The sequence below is a fragment of the Xiphophorus maculatus genome, chromosome 4 (genome assembly GCF_002775205.1).
Source record: "Xiphophorus maculatus strain JP 163 A chromosome 4, X_maculatus-5.0-male, whole genome shotgun sequence".
In the NCBI taxonomy this organism is placed as follows: domain Eukaryota; kingdom Metazoa; phylum Chordata; class Actinopteri; order Cyprinodontiformes; family Poeciliidae; genus Xiphophorus; species Xiphophorus maculatus.
This window is the reverse complement of record NC_036446.1, coordinates 4,242,990-4,265,428: the sequence shown is the minus strand read 5'-3', so window position 1 is coordinate 4,265,428 and position 22,439 is coordinate 4,242,990. Positions and strand designations below refer to the sequence as shown.

At 36.5% G+C, this 22,439-nt stretch overlaps 1 protein-coding gene across 2 annotated transcripts in view; it reads right to left on the bottom strand.

The window, feature by feature from the left end:
• prmt3 (protein arginine methyltransferase 3) overlaps window positions 1-21,879 on the bottom strand; it is a 52,448-nt gene extending 30,569 nt beyond the window's left edge. The window contains exons 1-10 of one of the 2 annotated variants that reach the window (XM_005807514.3): window positions 21,783-21,879; window positions 21,402-21,528; window positions 20,113-20,195; window positions 19,980-20,029; window positions 19,766-19,871; window positions 19,358-19,511; window positions 17,882-18,023; window positions 15,670-15,735; window positions 13,682-13,803; window positions 10,064-10,160 (exon numbers count right to left, since the gene is read on the bottom strand). In XM_005807514.3, coding sequence (XP_005807571.2) covers window positions 10,064-10,160; window positions 13,682-13,803; window positions 15,670-15,735; window positions 17,882-18,023; window positions 19,358-19,511; window positions 19,766-19,871; window positions 19,980-20,029; window positions 20,113-20,195; window positions 21,402-21,528; window positions 21,783-21,879 — 1,044 coding nt within the window. Of the gene's footprint in view, window positions 1-10,063; window positions 10,161-13,681; window positions 13,804-15,669; window positions 15,736-17,881; window positions 18,024-19,357; window positions 19,512-19,765; window positions 19,872-19,979; window positions 20,030-20,112; window positions 20,196-21,396; window positions 21,529-21,782 lie in introns of those variants that run through there. The other variant, XM_023333026.1, reaches the window with a different exon arrangement.
• Between the last annotated feature and the right edge of the window lie 560 nt (window positions 21,880-22,439).

The window sequence follows — 22,439 nt, the reverse complement described above, 5'->3', positions numbered from 1 at the left end:
TGCTGAAATTGAGTTCTGTCTACCTCTCGTAGGCTTCTGCCTGAGTGGCGGATAGTGCTGACAAATGGCTTTTTCTACCTGGTGCCCCCCAGCAAACGTTTAAACCAATCAGATCAGCCTTTCCTGCAGAAGTTCAGCCCAAAAATATGTAATTTTTCAGTCCAAAATAAATATTTGTTACAGCTATTGGTAGGATGTATCTTCATCTGGGATGAGAAGATGGAGTAATGATAAATTGTCCTAGAATTTATCTTCATAAACAACAATATTGTCATCTTGAAACTATTTCTATTATAATAACAATATAATATGAATACTTTGGTTAAATTAAAAAAAGAAATAGTACAAACTAACCACTTTGTACTATGTGTTCAATTCTGGCAGCATTTTAAAAAATGGCAGCTTTAAGCAAAAGATGACCCATAGAGATCATTCCTCTATGGGTCATCTTTGGACCCATAGAGGAATGATCCAGGGTCAGTACTCAACTTCAGCTGTTACTGCTAGAAATTAGAGATCAGGCCTGAAATCTGGCTGGCTCCGATCTGAACTTTCAGAGTCACATAAAGATGGTTACAAAGTCAGTCTTCTATCGCCTAAAAACTATAATATACACCACAAAACTGGAACAAACTTCCAGAAAACTGGATAACAGCCTTTAAATCAAGGCTAAAACCAAAAATATTTAAAGTTGCCTTTGATTAGTAGTAAATACAACATTGACCAACATATTTGATTGATGATTTTGTTGACAAAACCTAATGTCTGTTGATGGTGACTATATGATGTTTTTATGGTGAAAAAGCTCTTTGGACTGATTTGTTGCTGAAATTTGCAACACAAATGAACTTGACTTTGAAATGAACAACAATATGTTTACAATTCAGGGATTCAAACTAGTAAACAAGCAGAAAGCTTGATCAAGTGATACTTTCCACCACAAAGTTCCTGTTTTATTACAAGAATGAAATGAATGGTTATTGAAAAACATTAAAGTCTGTTGAAATTTAGAGATCTGATTAAATCTAGCTGGTTGTGGAGCTGAGGAAATAGTCCACAACCTCAACACGAGAGAGCAGATCAATCTAAGCTGGATGTTTACAGCTTTATAGCGAGACAGCTGATTAAATTTAGCCTCAACTCAACAGTCTGATGAAAAGAAAAGGATGGCTTGAGCTGCTTTTGGGAATCCAATACCTCTACTTTCTCTAGAGTGGAGGGAAAGAGGGACAAGGAGAGGTGAGGGCCAGGGTAGGAGATAAAAACTAAATGAGGAGTGTGAGTGTGAAAGGATATATGATTAAAGACAAAGTGGAGAGTGTGAAGAGCAAAACAGGGCGATAGTGAGAGAATGTGGTGGGCAGAAGAACAGTAACTCAGTGAGATAAGAGCCTTATTATTCAAATAAAGACAACATTTTACTGGAAAGAGGAGCACATACCAAGTCAAACAGCTCTGATTTATAACCTCAACCAAAATCTTCACCATCTCTGTCATGGGCTGGAGCTGATAGTGATGACAGTGATGAAGCTGATACAACAATCTCATCCTCTGTGAGGTGATAAAGAGAAACATTCTGTCTTTTTATCAACGCTGGACCAGACCCAAGCCAAAGTCAGGCCCACGGACTGTCTACTGCTGACTGCTGTGGTCCAGTCAACGTCCTTACCAGCTGAGTGGATCGTTTTTAAAACCTTCACACGGTCTCGTAATTTAGAGCCCAATTTCACGGGACACTGGTTCATGAAGGAAAGAGGATATAAGAGGTATGCCTGAAAGCAGAGTCACACCTTATTTTTATCATAAACAATCTTCCGTGGACATCCTGAAAGTGACACGTCCTATACAGTACCCTAATTTATGCATCTGCATTGTAAACAAAAAACGTAAAGAAATGTAGAGGCTTCAGTTTTCGGCCAATAAATATCAAGAATAATTAGCCAGTAATGAACATGTGATGCTATTGAAGAGGATTGGGGTCACTGAAGAAAAAAAAGAAAAACAATTCAAACCTTTTTTTCTTAGAGTTATTTTTTTTTTCTGAGAATTTTGACTTTCATCTCATGATTCTGAATTGTTTGAAGGTCATAATTCCGAGATTAAAGTCATAAATCTGAAAAAAAAGTCAGAATTTTGAGATTAAAGTCAAATCTGAGAAAAAAGTCATAATTCTAAGATTAAAGTCATAATTCTGTGAAAAACTGATACTTCCAGGATTAACGCCAGAATTCTCAGGAAACATTATAATTATGAGTAAATAAAAGAGTGAATTCTGAGAAAAAAAGTCAAAATTCAGAGATTAAAGTTAGAATTTCTTTTTCCAGAAGAGGCCCTATTCCTCTTGTGTATGATACTTATTGAAGTCACAAGTGAAAGTAAAGAAGGTACTGCTTCTAAGAAGCATATGATCAAAAGCAGGTGCTGCTTTAGTTAGTGTTTGGTTACTTAAAAGAACAAAAACCAGTCCATTCATTTTCAGGAACGTTTCTCATTTTACCTTTAGTCTACTTCTGATTGGTTAACCAGCCCATCGTGACGACTCCTCTTCTAGAAGCAGAAACTGTCTAAATGAATCCTGAGATTCGGTCACACAGGCGTGTTTATCCTGTCAGCTTCAGCTCCGATACATGTTTCTGCTTGCATCACACCATTTCCTGCTTTTGTTTAATTTTTAAGTGCAACTAGTTGTTAAAAACATTTAGCATAAAACTGCGCAATTTGACATTTCAAAAATAAATCTTCTTGCTGGATACATGCCAATGTCAAAGAACTCTTGTTTTTTGATGAACGGTTCTGGTTTATTTCGCAAAGCTGCAATGAAAACACTTTTCTTGCAGACAATCAACAACTGGATGTTGGTACGAAGACGACTAGGACAGGAAGTGGTTGGAGGATGATGGCGTGCCATGTTTTTTAAAAATTTATTCCATAAACTTTTTCACAAGTAATTTTAGTTGCGTTTCTTATTTAACGGAAACAGCAATTGCAAAATTGTGTTTTTTTCAACATTTATAATGAAAACATAACTAACTCCTTGGGAGAAAAGACTCATCCCACTATTATAATCAATTTAAATGTAATATTACCTACGGAAAAGATTAAATCCATCAGTAAATTGATCGTTTTTGTAAAAATACTTCCTGAAATCAATAAACTATCTGAATGGCTAAGCAACATAGACAAGCAGAGACGTTACTGTGGGCCAATGACTCCCTTGGCAGTGGAGCCACTGTGCATTTCCATAAAAGCGATTAATGAAAACCTAATGACAATGGGCCAAAACAGCTTATACACATTAACATTAGCATATAAAACACATTCCCACGGGAGAGCTAGCATTTACATACACATCTTAAGTATACATAAACACAAAATTGCAAACACACTTCTTTGTGCTTTTCTGTTGAAATTTTATGTTTTTTATGTCTTATTTAAGAACTGGTATCCGCAATGAGAAGAACTTTAAAGCTCTTTTAGTGATTTAAAGAAAAATGAAGAAAAATGTCATGAATCTTTAGGAGAAAGTGTCTGAAAAAAATCCGTGTCAGCACTTTTCACTTTCACTGCCTCCCCGCTCTCCTTTTGCATTCAGCTCTCATCTTCCTCAATTACAGCAGATCATCGTCACATCCAGTCCCAGGAGGGGCCGATCAAAACAAAAGCAGCTGAATAAAACGCATGAGTGTGTTTGTGTGTGAATGGATGTGTCTGTGTGGGAGCAGCACATGACTGGATGGGGAGACGGGATTGTTTCACGCTTCACTGAATACTGATGGAAGCAGCTCCGTCTCTGTGCTCCTCTTCCATTCCAACATATATGATCAGACTCTTAATTAGCACTATCACATATCCTAAGATCCAATGTAGCTTGGTAATATCATCAACTAAACAAAATGTACAATAAAAATCAAAGCAAAAGCAGGAAAACGATGGTATGAGGTTAAATCTTGAATTATAAGTTAGCAGACAAAAATATTCAAAAAACACTATGAAAGAGAATGTTATAAATGCTAATTTAGGAAAAAAAACTTGCTTTGCTCTTGTTTTGCCAACATTTATCAAATTAAATCAGATTATGAGTTCACAAAGTTGTTGTGAGTGTCCGATAGGGATTTTGGACCAGTGGAGAAGATTGCCTTGAATGATCATTCCCACTTGTTTTGCCACCAACTGGAAGCAGATAACGTCTAGAAACAATCCTTGCTGCCTCTAATCTCAGTTGTGTGTTGGTACCATCATATCACTGATAAAAGTTCAACTTTATCAATGATATGTTGGGTCAACTATCAAACATCTGCCTCTATTCAGTCTCTTCTGAAGTGTGACTTGACTGACAGAAGAACTATAAGACACCCGAGCAAAAATTAACAATTAATTAAAGTTTTGTAATGCAAAAAAATATCAATAATAGTTTAGAGTCTTGAAGTTGGAAGTATGCCAATAAATCCTAATTAGGCAGACTTGTGACTCGTGTGTGTTTGTGTGTGAGCGTCTGAGTGACAGTCCACCAGATTGAAGGACAAGATGACTGATGAATGCCACGCTTTCCTTAGACAGTTTAAGGCTCCTGTTACATAACGTGACTAAAGGTGAACAGTTTCCATTAATTGGACTTCACAAAATCACCAAACAAATATTCAGATCAGGAATACTTTGTTTTTAATCATAACTAACCTCACCTGAAGGAAAATCTAAACTAGTAACAGAGAAGGTTTCTACCTCCTGATTGTTTTCATACTTTTGAAAAATTAGAAGAAAAAAAAAACATTACTAAAGCTAAATACTATTTTAGCTCATGGCGAGTAAATAAAGACCAAAATAACCTTACATTGAACAATATGTTCACGATCTTATTGTTTGTGAACATTAACTTTTGTATTTTTAAGATGTAAAGGACTTTGAACTGCCTTATTACTGATACAAATAAACTTGGATTGATTGAATTACCAGAACTTAAAAAAAATTAAAAAATAGTAAAACCTGGGCCTAATTTTATGTTGTTAACCTACTACAATTTTTTATAAGTACTCAACAAAAAGTAATTATGTCCAATATGCAGCTGACTCACCTATTTGCAGCTCAAAGTTTATAACCACTATTATATATTTTTTAATTAAACTGAAAAATTACAACAAGTCTATAAAAATAGGATTCAATTAAACTGCAATAATGTTGCGTTCAGCAACAACAAACAAGATTGCAACATCTTATGTACTCTACATGACTGACTGAAGGTGGGAAAAATGAAAAAACATAAATTAAAAACATTACTACAATATATTAGTGAAAATCAAACATATTTGATTCATGGTCTTCACTTGATTTCTCTTTCATCAGAAATACTTTAGTGACTAGGCCTGTCACAATAACGATAAATTGTCCCAGAAGTTATTGCGATAAACGATAATGTTGTTTTCAACCCATTTTCAAGTAATATAACAGTAATAATGGCATACTAATGCATTGAGCTCAATAAACTTCAATAAACTTTAAATTTGAATGAATTTACATTTAAAATATCCAAAGTAAATACACAAAACAGAAACACCAAGTAAAGTGAATTATGAAGTTTCTAAACAAAACTGAGGCCAGTTAAGACCAATGCACCAGCCTGAAGACGTATTATGCAATTTGGGGTAGAGAAAAAAGCATCCAAGTAAGTTTGTTTCAATTTATTGTGCAATTAATTATTTATTGCTTATTGTGACAAGCCTATTAGTGACTCCAATGTTATACAAGAAAAGTTTGGAAAATAGTTTCCTACTTCATAAATCTATGCCATTTGTCAGCCATCATCTGTGATTGATCTTGGGGCGACAGTCTTAATTTGGCCTTTGGGTAACTCCGCTTCCCTCCTTCCTGACAGCGCTAGCCCGCGCTCTCTTATCTTCTCTGAACTGTTTGCTTTTTTGGCGTGGAGAGAAAGAGAGCAGATCGATGTTGTGAGTTATGAAATGACAGAGACGCTGCTGAAGGCACTCTCTCCATGAGACAGACCCTCATTTTCCCCTTTTCTCCTCCACCACCTCCACAAGCACATCACATCCGTCAAATATCTGGTTTAATAGCCCTGTAACAATCGTCTGTCTGCTTAGACACACAGCGGGATTCAACCCTCTTGTTTTCGTTGCATCTTTAATTATTAATTACAAGTAAATGTAAAGTAAATATTTTGGCATTTGACAGTAGCACCGATCCACTTTTTTCACTTCCGATACCGATATCTGAGGTTTAGCATCAACCAGTATAGAAAAATCCGTGCTAAATAGACTTAAAACATTTCTTTTTTTAAAAATAAAGACATAAATATACTGAATTACATATTATTTGATATTACACCAATACACTTTGACTTTCACAAGTTGAGTCAAAGATGTAAAAACAGCTTTAATTTGCTCAGACAGCGCAATTTAAAAATAAACAATAATGAGTCTTAAATTGACAAAAACAAAAATCGACTACCTTGGTTATGATGTAAAAATAAACTGCAACAAACCTTTTAACTGGTTCAGAAGTGAAATTAGGAATTTTAAATAAAATGTACCATAAACAATAAAGAATGATGTCACTCATAGCACAAAGTATAGACTTAGAGTGAATAAATCTGCCTTTATGAACCTCACACATCACTGATACACACACCAAAAACATTTTCAATATTGGGACCTACATAGACATTAGTATCGGATCATTGCATCTCTAGTGTAAAGTGTTACAACACTTAAAAAATTACGTTTTTATTCAAGTAGTAGTTTTTGTTTGGTTATGATGAGATTCTTTATTCGACTAAATAACTGACTGCTAATCAGAAAAGATATAAATATTGTGATTTTACAGTTATTTATACCTAACCAAAACGGCAATGTGGCTAAAAAGCAGTAACTTTAGAAAAAACCGATAATTTTAAAATCTCGTTAAGGGAAATGGTGCAACATTTTGAGAAATGTGGTTATTTCTTACATTACAGAGTTAAATGAAAAAATCAGTCACTTGTCAGAAAACACTGGATAGTTTTATATTAATTCTGTAGCAGAGATTTATGTTGAACACACAAACATGAGAACAATTTAGTTTTTTTTTCTTCTTGTGTACCAAATATAAAACAGATTATATAAGCATTTATCCCACTGAATATTAAATTTATTGACAAAGTGAAAGAAATCCGATGCTATTTATACAGTCAGCAAAACATGTTTAAAAATGAAAGCGCCAGAAGAATTTGCTTGGATGGATTATAGCATTAGGATTAAATTAAATACACCTTTAGTAGTTTTTTCCCATTAGAATCACTAATCCATTAATTTACAAGTTCTCCAAAAAGCCCATCTTTCAAAGCTCTGCTGATTTTATTATTATACGTCTTCTATTTTCAAGCCGAAGAACATGAAAGATTGACTTAGCTGTTGTTCTGCTCATATTTTCAAATAAATGATGCCGTCTGTTGTGAGAATAAATCAATGACTCCCTAGATAGAGCAAGCATGAATGTGCAGATCTATTAATTGAATAAAGTACTAACTTATTACAGTTTGGTGATGCAATAAATAAAACAGTCTTCTCTAAAAGTTTCTTATATATTTGGCTATGCTAACAAATTTAGATGATAGACAATGCATGACCATATAAAGCATAAGAAAATCATATTTTTGGGCCCTTCCACAAAGCAAATATGATTTCTTAAACCAATTCTGAACATAAAGAGCATTTTAAGAGCAGCTGTTAATACAGGAAGCACTTCCATATATGGACAATGGTAATGAATCCTTAATGGCCCCATTTTAAAGGCTACTGAGTGTCTGTGGCTGTAAACAGACATTCGTTTGTTGGATTATAGTAAATTTTGCAAGGCTTTATGCTTCCATTTGGGTCTCTACTGCTTCTGTAAACAGCCCAAGAGCCTAAAAGACACTCAGTCTGTTTTTGTCAATAAGTTCATGCTGTTTGATGACTGGAAAATGATCAGTTTCAAAAACCTCCACAACGTAACATCACAATTCAGCAGGAACTGCCCCTCACCTAGCAACCCCAGCCCGTCACCTAGCAACCCAAGCTGAGCTCTACTAAAATCTACTATAATCATTAAGAATAATTTTGTCAAAAAATGGAATGAACATATGTTGTACAGCCCATAGACTTATCCTAACCTGTTCAAGAAAGCATAACTGGCCACATTCAAAGACACTCATAGTCAATAGAAGTCAAAGAAACTCAAAATATATATTTTTTGCATTATGAAAACTACACTTGCTATTCCTACATTTTACAAACTGAAGTTTTGGAAAGTGCAACTTTGATAAACTTCTACAAACACGGTTGCTTTGATTGATCTAATGCTTCAACAAGTGATAAAAACAATTACAAGAAAAAGTAACAGTAGAGAAATCCCATCCACAGTGACTCTCCGTTAATAAGACATGACCTGAAGTCATCAAAGTTATATACAATCTAAAGAAACTGGTCAGAAATACTTCTCTTAAGACTATCGTCATTTTTCCTGTTCATGACGACACATCAGAGAGCAGCTTTTTAAGTCTGAGCCATTCTGAGAAATGTCTGCCATTGCCGCTTTGATGAGAAGTGACTGGGGAATTCTTAGATTTATTAGCACTCAGTGAGGCAGTGTCATCAGAGATTACGCCCCCTATCCTTCACTGCTCCACTGGCATGTCAGCCTCCGAATTTCAATTTCCTCCACAAGAGGATGGGAAGGCTCTGGCTGGCGACCTGTGCTTGTGACCCTGGGGTATCACAATGAATAGGCGGGGAGGTGAAGGAGGGACAGATACGGGACGCTCATGAATTAGGGATGAATTCAGTGGTGCATTCAACTTTGGCTTTGGCTGTATCACCACGGAGCATCTCGCAGATAAATGGCAATCAAAGGGATGGAAGACTGGCCTTCCTGGTTATTTATTCTGAGGAGGAGCTAATGGACAAACTTAGCTCCTGTTCTTATGACGCCATGTTTAAGGCGTGTCACTTTCGCAGGTTTTTGGGGTGACATGCCTTGGCCTATTAGAATTAGTGCTTAGCATTGACCTTTGAAGAAAACGAATGTTTAAACATAGCTAAATATACACTTTGATTTAAAGTTTTTACCTGTTTCCATCTTTATACTTTAGTTTGGACAATAAATCAATAACAATATATATTGTGATAGACACATGATAAATATCGACAGATAATACATCTGATACAACATTCACTGAACTCATTCTGGGGGATGTAGGCGGAGGAAAGGCTTTAGCTGCTCAACCTCTCATCAGCTAAGCAAGGTTGGTGGCGTTGACTAACTCACTCACTCTTTGGTTACCTAGCAACAACCTGCTGTGTAACTTCTGGTTACCTAGCAACAACTTGCTAAGCAACTTGAAAAGTATCAATTTCAGTTTTTTTCCCACTGTGCTTCACCATGCTTAAAAATAAAAAAAACAAGTGTGGGATGAAAACTGTGGATAAAACAGGAAAAGAATAGATATAAGAGTGATTTTCCAGAATATTGAAGGCAATACAGACATTCGAGATAAGAATTTTTCAATTTCTATTGATTCAATTCAAATTTTTAAGATAGAAATTTGATCCAGAAACAATTTTTGATTCAAACAATTTTCTATACAGAAACGATTTCCTATTCCAAACCCAATTTTTCTATCCTAAAAATTCAGTTTAAATTCTATGACAGAAAAGAGGAAAAGACAGTGTAAACAAATACAAAATGCATTTGAAACAATTGTATAAGGTTTTGGCATAACATTCTGTAACTTAAATTACCAATATTAGGTGAGCTTAGATTTTTTCTTACATAAAAAAAATCAATTATTCAAAATGCACACGGTGGGGGAGTGTACGCATAATGCAATATGCAGTAGACCCGCAAATAAAAGCTGCAAAGATGTACACATTTGACAAATTTTATAATTCATTTTTGAGTATTTTGGATTGATTCAGAATTCAAGTTCTGAGCACTACAAATTACAATAATCCACAGAATCAATTTAAAATTTAGCAGACTTAAACAGAGTGTAAAAGTGGAAGTTATGTTGTGCTAATAAAACTGAACTGACCATCCATTCTGAGATGATGATGTCAACCTTCTCCACAGGAAGCTTGATGTCCTCTATGCGACCTTTAATCAGAGTGATGTTCTCCAGCTGATTGGACCTGCAAGGAGACATGTTGAAAAGTAAGAAACTGCAGAAACAGTCATGATATTAAACTGTTATCTGAACTTTTATTCCAAGTTACATATATCTCGACTTGTTAAACAACTAAAAACATTACAGGCAGTAAAACTGTCCTAAACTACAGTAACTTGAAAAAAAATCAGAGTTTTCCCGTTTTTTATTTTTACTGAAGCCTGTTTGATATGTTTAGTTTTGGTAAATTTCCTCTCTCAAACACTTTAATAGATAAAACTTATCCCATGACTAGGAGAAACACTTTTTTCACGTCACACAAGTCATGTGATCAACAACCGGATGTTACTACTAGCGGAAACGACAAAGAGGACAGCAGGAAGTCGTAAAAGGATGTTGTTTTTTTTTTTAAATGACATCGCTTTAACAAACTTATTCAGGTGTGATTTAAATTGCATTTCTTATTTATTGGAAACACAGCAGTGGTGCAATTGTGTTTTTGTTGTTTTTTCTAAATTAGTGGAATATCAAAGTTTTGCGCACATTTGTAATGGAAATGCAGCTGCAGTGACAGCAACTTAAATACAATGGTAGCAGTCTAAACAATGAGTAAATATGATGAAAGTTTTTCGTTTTCTTTTTCTTTTTTGGAATTATCAAAACTTTTCATTGATCCGCAGTCAGCATCTTTACTCCTCTGCACCCAAGTCTCATCAGACTGAAACAGAAACGTGAAAAGGACAAAACTGTAAGTATGAGCCAGCAATATGTCTGGTTCAGGTACGAACTGTAAGATCACCGCTGCCGTTGAAATGATCCCTCCTTTCTGAGCGGCCCGTTTGGGTATCAATCTCTGTGAATATTCCATTATCGTGACAGCTAATGTTACAGAGGACAGAACAATTACTCACAGAGGCCCAGGGAGCATTTCTGCAGCAACGATCCTTATCTTAAACTGTCTCTCCCATCTTGGCTGCTCCTCTAGTGCCGCTATCACCTCCTCCCAGAATCCAACACTCGCCCCTGCACCCATAACCCCCTCCTCGCGTCCTATCCCGCCTCCTCCACATTTCACAAGAAGGAATCACTGTAATCTCATTATTGGGGTAATTTAGAGGACAATGTCAGGACTCTGGGGACAGAGTCGGTATCTCGGTGTATTTGTGGGGGTGTGAGAGCAATGTTCACAAATAATTGCTTTCTAGTGTAAAATGTTCACCATGTCATACAATTTGTTGTCATTACAGCTTACATGACAAAGCAAAGGGATTAATACTTCAATGCAAAGTTTTAACTTAATCTTTCATCAGATTGTGTTACTGCCTGATGAAATACAGAACAGGATCCTCAGATTAAAGCTGCTAATTTGCAAAAATGCATTTTAATGTGGACTGCTTTCAGTCCACATTAACCAAAACAAATATAATTTAATGTATCAAAAAACTATATCTTGTTGTATTTATCACCTCCGTTGAAACATTGTTCATTTCAAAATTCTTGGAGATAATTTTTTTTATCCTTTACAGGTGATTTATTACAATTCTCTGAACAGGTTGAGATAGATCTGTGGGAGATAGAAAACCTCTTCATGAGAACATCAGAAAAAAAAACGTCTTTATTCAGAGGCTTCTTCAAATTTGTTGTAGCACAGACCTCTACAGGAGATCTTTCCTGCCTATAGCATCACAATCTACAAAATCTCTGAAGAATTTTTAATTAATGAGTTACAACAACATTTTATTTCCATTTGAGATCAATAAAGTACATTTTAATTTTATTGAAATAAAAACCTACTTAGACAGTTTATCAGCCAAAAAAGTAGATTTTGGGGTTTAGTAACACTTTACAGTAGCTTCAGACACTTAATGCAGCGTCTCTTAGTTGTTCTTCAACCCAGAATAAAGATGAACTTTCAGACATTTCCATTTTAAATTTGTTTTTAAATCAGGAATTCCCTTTCTCAAGGGAGACCTGAACTATTTTAGTTCTGTCTATTTAAAACTTTTACTAATATAAAGGTGCTTTTTATAAATAAATTGGGTTGAAATTTGAATTCCCGTCTTTTTATTTTTTTTTAACAGAATTTAAGCAACCATTAGAAGAGTGACTGAGAAAAAGAGAACACATCAAGCTTTTCATTTAAACTTTGCTGACAGAGCAGAGACAGGAGATGGATGCTCCTGCCCAGCCAATAGGCACAACTTTAATTAGAATCCTCATATTAACATTGAGAAGTACACACACATACACACACACACACAAGAAATACCAGCTTTAAAGTTATGCACCAAGTCATCACTTGATATTAAATGGTGTCTCTTTGTCACTATGTCTATACGTGAACAAAAGTGTGAAAAAGGATCCAAGCGAGCGAGAATTAAGGGCATCTTTCTTCACTGCTGGGGAACCTGCTACATAACCCGCACACTGACACTCACTTCAACAGCAAGTCAGTGGTCTGTAAAATTAAAACATCCTTTCCCTTCAGCAAACCCTGTTGTTTTGCTTATATGTCGCGCTCTTACATAACGGTAATAACAGCAGTCATAATGGCCTCTAATTCAAAAATGCATTTCAGTAGCAGGGGAGTGATGGCGACTGCAGGTAGTCATAGTAAAAGCAGAAGCTCCAGTGGAGGTAAATGGACTCCAATGGTGAGAACCAGCAGCTGGAAAACTGGAAAAACACTGAACCAGAAATCAGACAGAGAGCTAATTCACAAACGGTAATAAAACGCGGATTTTGTGTGTTCTGTACGTTTGTGTGGATGTGGCTGCTGCGTTCGGACTGCAGCAGAAAAGCTGAGGGACAAACAAGACGAACTGCAGGTGTAAATTATGTACATTATGGCAATGCCATTGACAGCAGCTCTATTGAAGTCAGCCAGCTGCAACAAATAAAAGGTAGATGGAGGTCACACTAAGCTCTACTTACTCCTGTTGTTGTTGGCTGTATGCTGAAGAAGAAAACGCCCATCTTTAATTCAATAATATAAGCATGAAACGAGTAGTTTCATTGATATTAAAGATGCAGTAACTTTTATAAAAATATGTTTTTCACAAATTTATTCAAACTGTCACCATGTGACAGCAAAAAATAAATAAATCTGGCTCCTCCATATCTTATGCAAGTATTGTAGTCTGCAAACATGCACCGCTCCCGGTCAAAAACATCCAAAACATCCATCAGAGCCAGGGGGAGGGTCTTAGCGCTGTCAATCAACCTCCTGTATGCTAAATGCAGCAATGGTGGAAAAAAGCTAAATGTTACAGGAAAACTGCTGGCTATACTAACTAGCTCTAGCTTAACACAAGAGTGATTGACAGCACTAAAACCCTCTTCCTGTCTCTGATTGGTTGATTCTAACTAAGTGGTGTATTTCTACAGTTATCTGTCTTATATTATACCGTCATGACATAATGATAATTTTAACAAATATGTAAAAAAAAACTTTTTTTTTATTTTTAGAAAAGGTACATATTGCAACTTTAAACTAAAAGTTTCATTCACTTTTAGTCTAGTTACATTCCATGCTGTTGGTCTCACCTGACAATGTCCATTGCCTGATAGATGATCTCTGATTGGTCCACTGCAATCACCCTTTTGGCCCCAGCTTTGGCGGCAAACATGGACAGTATGCCGGTCCCACAACCCACATCAAGCACCACCTGCAGAACAACAGCAAGCGGTGATTACAGGTGGAGGCTTCATGCTGAGCCCCAATATTTATTACTATCACTATCTGAAGGAAATGATGAAATCTAGTCATCCTGTGAATTTCGTAATAACCTTCATACTTAATGACATCTATAACCCAACAAATACTTCAGGGCTTTTTGATTATCTGATCACTAAACTAAAAAAAACAATACTGCTAAAATTTTTTTTTACTTCTGTTAAAATGTAAGATTCCTTCATTATAAAACACCACAGTGAAATGCATCTTTCTTTCTTTGCTAATCTAAAATAAATGATTTACTGATCATTGATCAAGTTAGTCATAGGAAAATTTGCCAAAACAAATTGGCTGATTAATTGGTTCATCTCCACTTATGTTCTAGAGTACAAAACAATTCAGACACAATATTATTGGTTTAATTTTTTTCTTTAATCGAAACTATGTCCTTTTAATGTTGGCACTAACTAAACTAAAATTAATACAATAATAACTGAAATAGAGAACACAATTTTATTTACTGAAATAAATAAAAACGGGGAAATATTATGGCTAATCGGAATTATATAGTGCATTTATAAAACTAAAACATACTGAAATTATAGCAACATATGAAAAAACTACAACTATTAAAAATATAAAACTAAATATTTAACTAATAGTAAATAGAGCTTCACAATAAATCAATAACAATACGTATCGCAACAAATACATGATAAGTAGCAACAGATGATGCACCTAATAGAATATTCAATATTCAATCTATAGAAAATTAATTAAACCGAACAGCATTCTGGGCAATGTAGGCAGAGGAAAAACTTTAACCGCTCAAGTTCTCACAGCTCTCACTCACTCTTTGGTTACCTAGCAACAACTTGTTGAGTAACTTGCGCAGCACCAGTTTAAAGTTTCATAACTGCTTAAAAATAAAAACACAACAGCTCAAGTGTAAACTGTGGACAAAACATGTAAGGTCCCATCACCAATTAGGCAGCATTTCAGATATTTAAATAAAAAAACTAACCAATTATCAATAGAATGATATGAAACGTTTATATTTGTATCAGTCTTGATACTACCTAATAAAAACTAGGACACACACTCCAAAAACTAATTAAAACTAACTGAATTAGACAAACAAAAGGTCACAAAGACATAAAGCTAAACTATAATGACAAGCCCAATCTATAATAAGCTTGGTTGGCACCACAATTAATTGTTTAAAGTGCAATTCTAACTGGAGCTGGGGAAGCAGCTACAGTGTATCCATCTGTGTTTGGTTGCATCTCTATTCAGGGTAACTCAATGAGTATCCTGCTGTCTTTGTGAGTTCACAGAGTGTCGCAGGAACAATGCTGACACCACACAACTCCTCCTTTCTTTCTCCAATCCTGATGATACCATTGTGCTCTCCTCGCCGTCTGCTACTGTTAAAAAAGACACTTCATTCTCTGCTGACCAAGTCAAGCTGACAGGGATAATGCAAGTCCCCATCCACACAAGCAACCTCTGTCCTTTGCAGCCTCATCTGAACCAGCAACTTCCCATATATTGAAACGCTACGTCTTCCTGGAGCAAAAACCTGTGAAAAAGAGCCGCATGGAGGGGGTTTGGAGTTCAGGGAGATGTTATGGGTTAGGTAGTGGATTACACGTCTGTTATCAGGACCATGCAGTCGACATTTGAGGCGTTAACAGAGAGCTGCACTGCCTCTTAAATCAGACATTGTCTCGTTATTAATGTCCTGTCTGGAAAACGCAAACGTCCATTGCCTTCAATGGGATTTGCTGTACATTATAGCGGTTAAAGCACGAATGTAAACAAATTAAATCACACATGCTGCATTGCATTGGCTCACCTTGTCTCTGAACACTTCTGGGTTTTTGTTCATGAAGTCGCGGTAGCTCTCTGTCCGCACTTTATCCTGGAAAATGGGAAAAATAAAAGTAGCAATATCAGTTAGTATGATGAGTTAAAGTTGGTCTACAAATGTGAAAAAATGTGAGAATCAATTTGAAGAATAAATGCAAAAGTTTGCAATAGATGGATGACTGTTGCAAAAACAAAATTTTACCAAATATTTGTCAAAACTAATTTACATGTAACTTTTCAGCAAGATAAAGAACCTTGTTTTAAGTAAATAATTCATTAAAATTGATGAAAAATAAAATAGTTCCACTGGCAGATTATTTCACTTATAACATTGGAAAAACATCTGTCAGTGGAATTAGTACTTTTTCATCAATATCAAGGAATTATTGACTTAAAACAAGCTCCTATATTTTTCTGAAAAGTTACTTCTAAGTTAGTTTTTCATGATGTCTAGTGTCCAAATATTTTTGCACAATAAATTAGACAAAAATACTTGGCAAAATTTTGTGTTTTTACAGTGGAGAAAGATTTTTTATACAAGATATATAAAAAAAACAAACATTTTCTACAATCTGTTTTCTTCTGCTATACTTATCCAGTAAAACATTTAAATCAAAATCCATACTTATTGTGACTGCATCAACCCGATAATGACTTTTTTAAAAAAATGTTAAAGTTTTCATAAAACTGAGGTACAGTGACAAAGATTATTATATTGAATATGTTTCATTGTTAGCTTCCTGCTTGATTCTCTGAAATCCTTGGTAATTAATTTGCAGCTTTTTTTCTCAACTTTCTTGCATCCCTGTTGACTATTTGCAACAAGACGCTTGATGGTTCTGTGATCAGGCCTCAATAATTTTTCATCAAAATATAGAAGCTTGGATTTTCCAAGATCGCTGCATCCTTTGGAGAAACCTTTGGTTAAAGCTCTCTTTTTGGCTCATTTTGCATAAATAAAAGAAGCTGCTAAGTAATAATACACAAAAAGATTTAGGATGTTGACCTCCGTAGACCACACCCTTCCTCTTTACACAGGTACACGTCACCTGCTCTCCTTAAAGGGGCAATATTATTTATTTTCCATCAACGTAGTGCCTTTTTATAGCACGATCAGTTAACTATGTTACCTTCAGTTGTTTTAAAAATGCTTTGTAAAATAAATATGATTTAAAGAAAATTTACTTCATAATTTAATGCCTTGAAATTGGGTATGTGTCTCTTTAAAAAGCTCCTGCTCTTTCTGAAGCTCCGCCTTCAGGAAGTCATCACAACATGGCTCCTCCATTAATCCTTTAACGACTTTTATACCAGAATTTCATTGAGAAGTAGCTCCTATAATGAGTTCAGCAGATGCTCAGTTCCACCAGGTGTTGGCTAATTTCTGCTAGCTAGTCTGAAGGAGCTGAATATGGGAAGTGCTGCTCTGTGAGCTGGAAGCTTGGTTGAAGGCGGAGCTAGGTACATCCGGGCATTTTGGAGCCGAATGATTGCCATGGAGATTTAACAATGCCTCAAAAAGCATGAACAAATCAAGGAAACTCACCAGGTATGTTTTTGATGAGAGAATAACATCATAACTTGATGTAAAGCTCAAAATACTACCCCTTTAAGTCTAATAAGCATTAAAGTTTATCCAAATATGTCTAATAACGATGATATGGTCAAAACAACCAGTTGCCTAATTATTGAAATCAAACAATTGTTCCAGGAGAAATGTACTTTTAATCTGAAGAGAACCTCTCTGACACATAGACTGCATGGTGACGCTGTTTGACCAGGATGACCCGGTGAAACCAGCGTCATCGTGTACCTGGCCCCTCCTCAGGCGCTGATGAAGTTTTCAGACTGACGCACACGCAACGCAAAAACTTTACAGTGGTTAGCACCAATCAGGAGGAGGAATATGTCCAAGAACTGCAGTCAGTAGGAAAACACACACCCCTCCTGAGCGTGTGCTGACACTTTCAGGTTTCAGCGCTTTAAGGCGTGTGGAAATTAATTTCCATGTTCTGTACAGACTGCAGCGTCTCACATGAGCGCCCCCCACTTATTGCTGATTTGTCACTTTTCAGAAGATGTCGTGTCCTCATTATGAATTTCTGATGGTTTTCATTTACATGCTACATTGAGATCTTTCAACCAAGTTACGAGCCGACGAGCCCAGCCTCACAACAACTGATGTGTGTAACTTAGACCTTCAGCATTTCCTCGTGGATGCCATAATGGCCGTAAGAGCTGAAGTAGGCCTCGTCCTCATCCTCCCGCAGCTCGGCGACAGCGCCCAGGTTGCCAGCCTGGCCGGGTTCTGAGTTCAGCACCAAACCCTGAACCAGGAGCCTAAAACACAGGCAGACAAACCTGCAATTAACTTCTAGTACTGGGACAAAGGCAGTGACCAGAAAGGAGGACGTGCAGACAGGACAAAGCAGTAAATGAAGGAGAGGGGAGACATTCATCTTTCTAACTCTCTTCCACTCCCTCTGTAATTTTCCCTTTCCTCTTCCTCCCTTCAGCTTCCCTGCTGCAGTGGAATTTTCCCCTTTTTTTTAATCTTTCCTCTTCCCTTAAAACTTCTTCCACAGGGAACTCAGATTAAAGTTTGTGCAGAGACCACTGTGTCCCCCTGGTGGCCTAAAAACGGAAATGCAGGAAGATGACACTACACTTACAGAATGCACTCTGAAAAGTTTAAAGGTGATCTATTACAATTTCTTAGGTCTGTATCTCTATGCAAAAGATTTTTTGCACAGAATCATTCCTAGATAATGAAATTTTAATTTGTTTTGAGTTCCTTTCAGAATGAGTTGCACTGCAAAAACACAGTCTTGTAAAGTATTTTTAGTCCAGTTTCTAGTGCAAATATCTTAGTACAAACTAACTTATAATTAACTTTTCAGCAACACATAGGGGCTTGTTTAAGTCAATAATTTCTCAATATTGATGAAAAAGTACTACTTCCACTCTCAGATTATTTCACTTGTAACAAGACATTTTCCCATAAATGAAATAATCTACCAGTGAGACTTTTTTCATCAATATTAAGGAATTATTGACTTAAAACATGCTTCTATATCTTACTGAAAAGTTACTTCTAAGTTAGTTTGGTCTTATTTCAAGTAAACTAATATGTTTGTTTACTTTGTAAGCTTTTGTTTTTGCATTGTGTCACTTTAAATCCGGCTGGCCACTCAATGTTTACACTCGCATGTTAAAATGGCTGCAAACAGATTGGCATTTATGCAACTGTACATCTTTGAAAAGCAGAAGTGGAGCCTCCTGCAAAACCACTAAGAATGCAGCAAGTAGTTTCTGGATGGTAAGTCAGCAACAACACACTTGTCTTTCCCAGCAGCCATTGTACAGCAGTAGGATCAGATGACCAAACATACAGAGCTCAGTTTGGGTTGTAAGGTGACAAGCTGGGCTTTGATGAGGTTGCTAGGTAACGGGCTGCGGCTGCTGATCTGTGACATTTTGATCTGGCTCATTTTCCAGACACTAAAAAACACTAATTTACTTCCAAAAACCAAATGTGCGTTTGAAGTGTTTTTAGAAGCAGTAGAAACCCAAATGGAAGCACAAAATATGTTCCCTTTAAAAAGAAAAGAAAAAAAAGATGGTTTTCCATTGAATAAAGGATCAGAAAAGGGAAAGAGAACTAAATCACTAACTTTAGTTTGTGCACATCCTCCATGAGTCTGGCCACCGCCTCTTCTGAACGCTGAGCTCGTTCTTCGACTGTCAGGGCTCTGCAGGGCAGCTCATCATGGGAATCGCCTCTGGATGACGAGCACGTGTCCTCGGTGCCACACAGCTCCTCCGGGTCTGACAAAAACACATAGGCATGAACGCAACACATAAACACAGTTAAAACCAGATGGTGACGTTTGTTTTGTTTGTAGTTTAATCACATCAGCTCTACTTCAAAATCTAAAGCACATAAATGTGCTTTCAGCCAGAGGTAATCTGCACCATCTTACTAGGAAAGCACAGTGCAATGCAAAGCGGACTCATGGCTTCCAGACCAACAAAAAGAAAATATGTGGCAGTGATTTAGAAGGTGGGTTTAGATGCAGTACCTGTCTGCAGCAGTGGGTCATCCTGAAGGACTGGTTTTAGGAAATCTTCACTGTCCCAGGGTAGGAGGCCCTCTGACAGCTCCATCAGGCAGGATGCAGAACATTTCTAAGCATGCAGATAAATGAATACTTCTGTGTTTTTTATGAATATACAACTCAAAACCTGTTATTAAAATAAATATGTAAATGCTGCCACAGAAATGACAGAACTTACTGTTAAGCGAATGAAATTGATCATTTTTATGTAACCGTAGTCATCTAAACCTAAAGAGAAACAGAGCATGAATGACCCCAGCAGAATAAAGCAACCGTCTGGTCCTGGGCACAGTTTAATTTTGTTTACTTACTGTGCTTTCTTATGATTTCTACAAGGTTGAGCTGGTGTTCAGCTGTGCAGTGCTGAAGGGTTGCAGAAACAGAGTCCAAATACCTGAAGTGAAACGCACAAAAGTTTATTTTATTTAACAAACAAACAAGCTATAAAATCCATCATTCATCCATCCATCCATTTTCTTCTGCTTTATCTGGGATCGGGTCGCGGGGGTAGCAGCTTCAGAAGGGAGGCCCAGACTTCCCTCTCCCCAGCCACTTCTTCCAGCTCCTCCGGGGGAATCCCGAGGAGTTCCCAGGCCAGCCGAGAGACATAGTCCCTCAAGCTCATGACCATAGATGAGGGTGGGAACGTAGATCGACCGGTAAATCAAGAGCTTCGCTTTTTGACTCAGCTCTCTCTTCACCACGGTGGACCGGTACAGCGCCCACACAATCCGCCTGTCGATCTCCCGCTCCCTTCCAGCCCTGGCTGCCCTTAATTTTTATAGTTAAAAATTAATTGTAGTTCATTTTTAACTATAAAAGTTAAAATTAAAAACAGCTTCTCTTATGTAAAATATACCACATCTTAATCTATAAAGTGTGTTAGTTTTCCACCTTTGCATATGGCTACATTGTCATTATCACTGTTTTACACTTTCAGGTAACCCAGAACTTTTGAGGATTTTTAGAAGTAAGGAATTTTTAAAAGTACAGAAATTACAATAGAATAGGATAGAATATAATATGCTGGGGATGCTATTATATTCCCACAGTGGAGAAATTCATTTGGTACAAAAAATTGTAACAAAATGCACCAATTTGAATATATTCTTTTGCATTTGTACAAGATAAAACTCAGACATTTTCAGGTAAATCTCAGAAATCTTTACAAAAAAACTTTGACTTTTGGAAACTTTCTGACTTTTGAAACTGAGAAATTTTCAAGTTTTTTCTAGCAAAGTCTTGGACTTTTGGAGCTCAGAAATGTCCTTGTTTTTTTCTAGAAAATTACTCAGATTAGTCTAGAAAATTCTTGTAAATTGTCACCTTTGCAAACACAGAAATTTCCAATTTTATTTCTAAAACATTTCTGAGATTAATCTAAAAATTCCTGAGGTTGTTGGAGGAAATGTACACCTTTTTTTCCATCTACAATGGTCCTGGCAGATCGTCGTGCCTTTATCTTTCTCTTGATTTTCTTTAAAGTGAACAGAAATATTCTCTACAATAAACTGCAGCAAAATAATTTCAGTACGGTTGAAAACTGCAGAAATCGGGGAAAAACATCAAACAAAAACTAGTAAATAAAAAATCACCTCACTTTTCACAGAACAAACAGGTAACGGTCTGTCTCCCCTCCTCCATCCACTGCCATTGCTCCTCATCACCGTCCACATCATCATCATCATCATCATCTCCGTCAGAAAGTTCAGGCATCTCTTCAACATCTATCAGAGTGAAACTTCATCACAACTTCAAAGAAACAGAGTCCCACAGCTAACAGCAGCAACGGTGCTAGCAGCAACACCGTTAGCACGGTTTAACTCCACTGAGCGGAGCACGTCTCGTTGCTCAAATACTCAGCAGCAGGCGTATTTGAGCAACGTATTCGTTGCTCAAATACGTATAAACCAGCAATAAACGTTTACATTTAAAAATAAAATCGTTTGAGATGCTTTGTTTTGCTTTACAGTAAACTCACGTGGGTCTGTGTTGGCTGCCATGATGTCGCCTTTGGAATCGGAGGACTTCCTGATGACGTATCGTGACGTTCCGACCGGTGGGCTGTAATTCAACATCCCAACCACCAGATGTCACTAAAAATACGGATTTTCTTTTTAGCGTCATCTTTTTTTAATACTGTCATTGTTATTAAATATATTTTAATCCGCCAGTATGTTATTTTATTAACATTATGAGTTATTACAATTACTAGTTACTCTTTACCTTGCTTCTTTCTAACGCAGTCAAACATAATTAATGGCTTTACCGAACCCTGCAACATAATTAAGCCTGTTTTGCTTTGCTTTTACAAAGCTGTATACAAGGAACACCTGAAGGGGTTATTATAATGTCAAGTTGTTGAAGCATGTTCCACGTTACAAATTACACGCCAATATGCAGACTAGAGCAACATTGTAGCCCAATGTCTTGTCCAGTTGCTGGGAGAGTCAAATCAACACAGCTGAAACTCATCGTGGCTAATTGCTACACGATCAGTAGCCACTGGAGAAAAAGGTAAATTATCTTACTAATCTTACTTAAAAAGCTTTTATATGTAATTTGCTATCTGTATTCTTGCATAAGATTGTGTGGCTTAATTGAAACGCAAGCAAAGATAAAATCAGCAACATTTCTA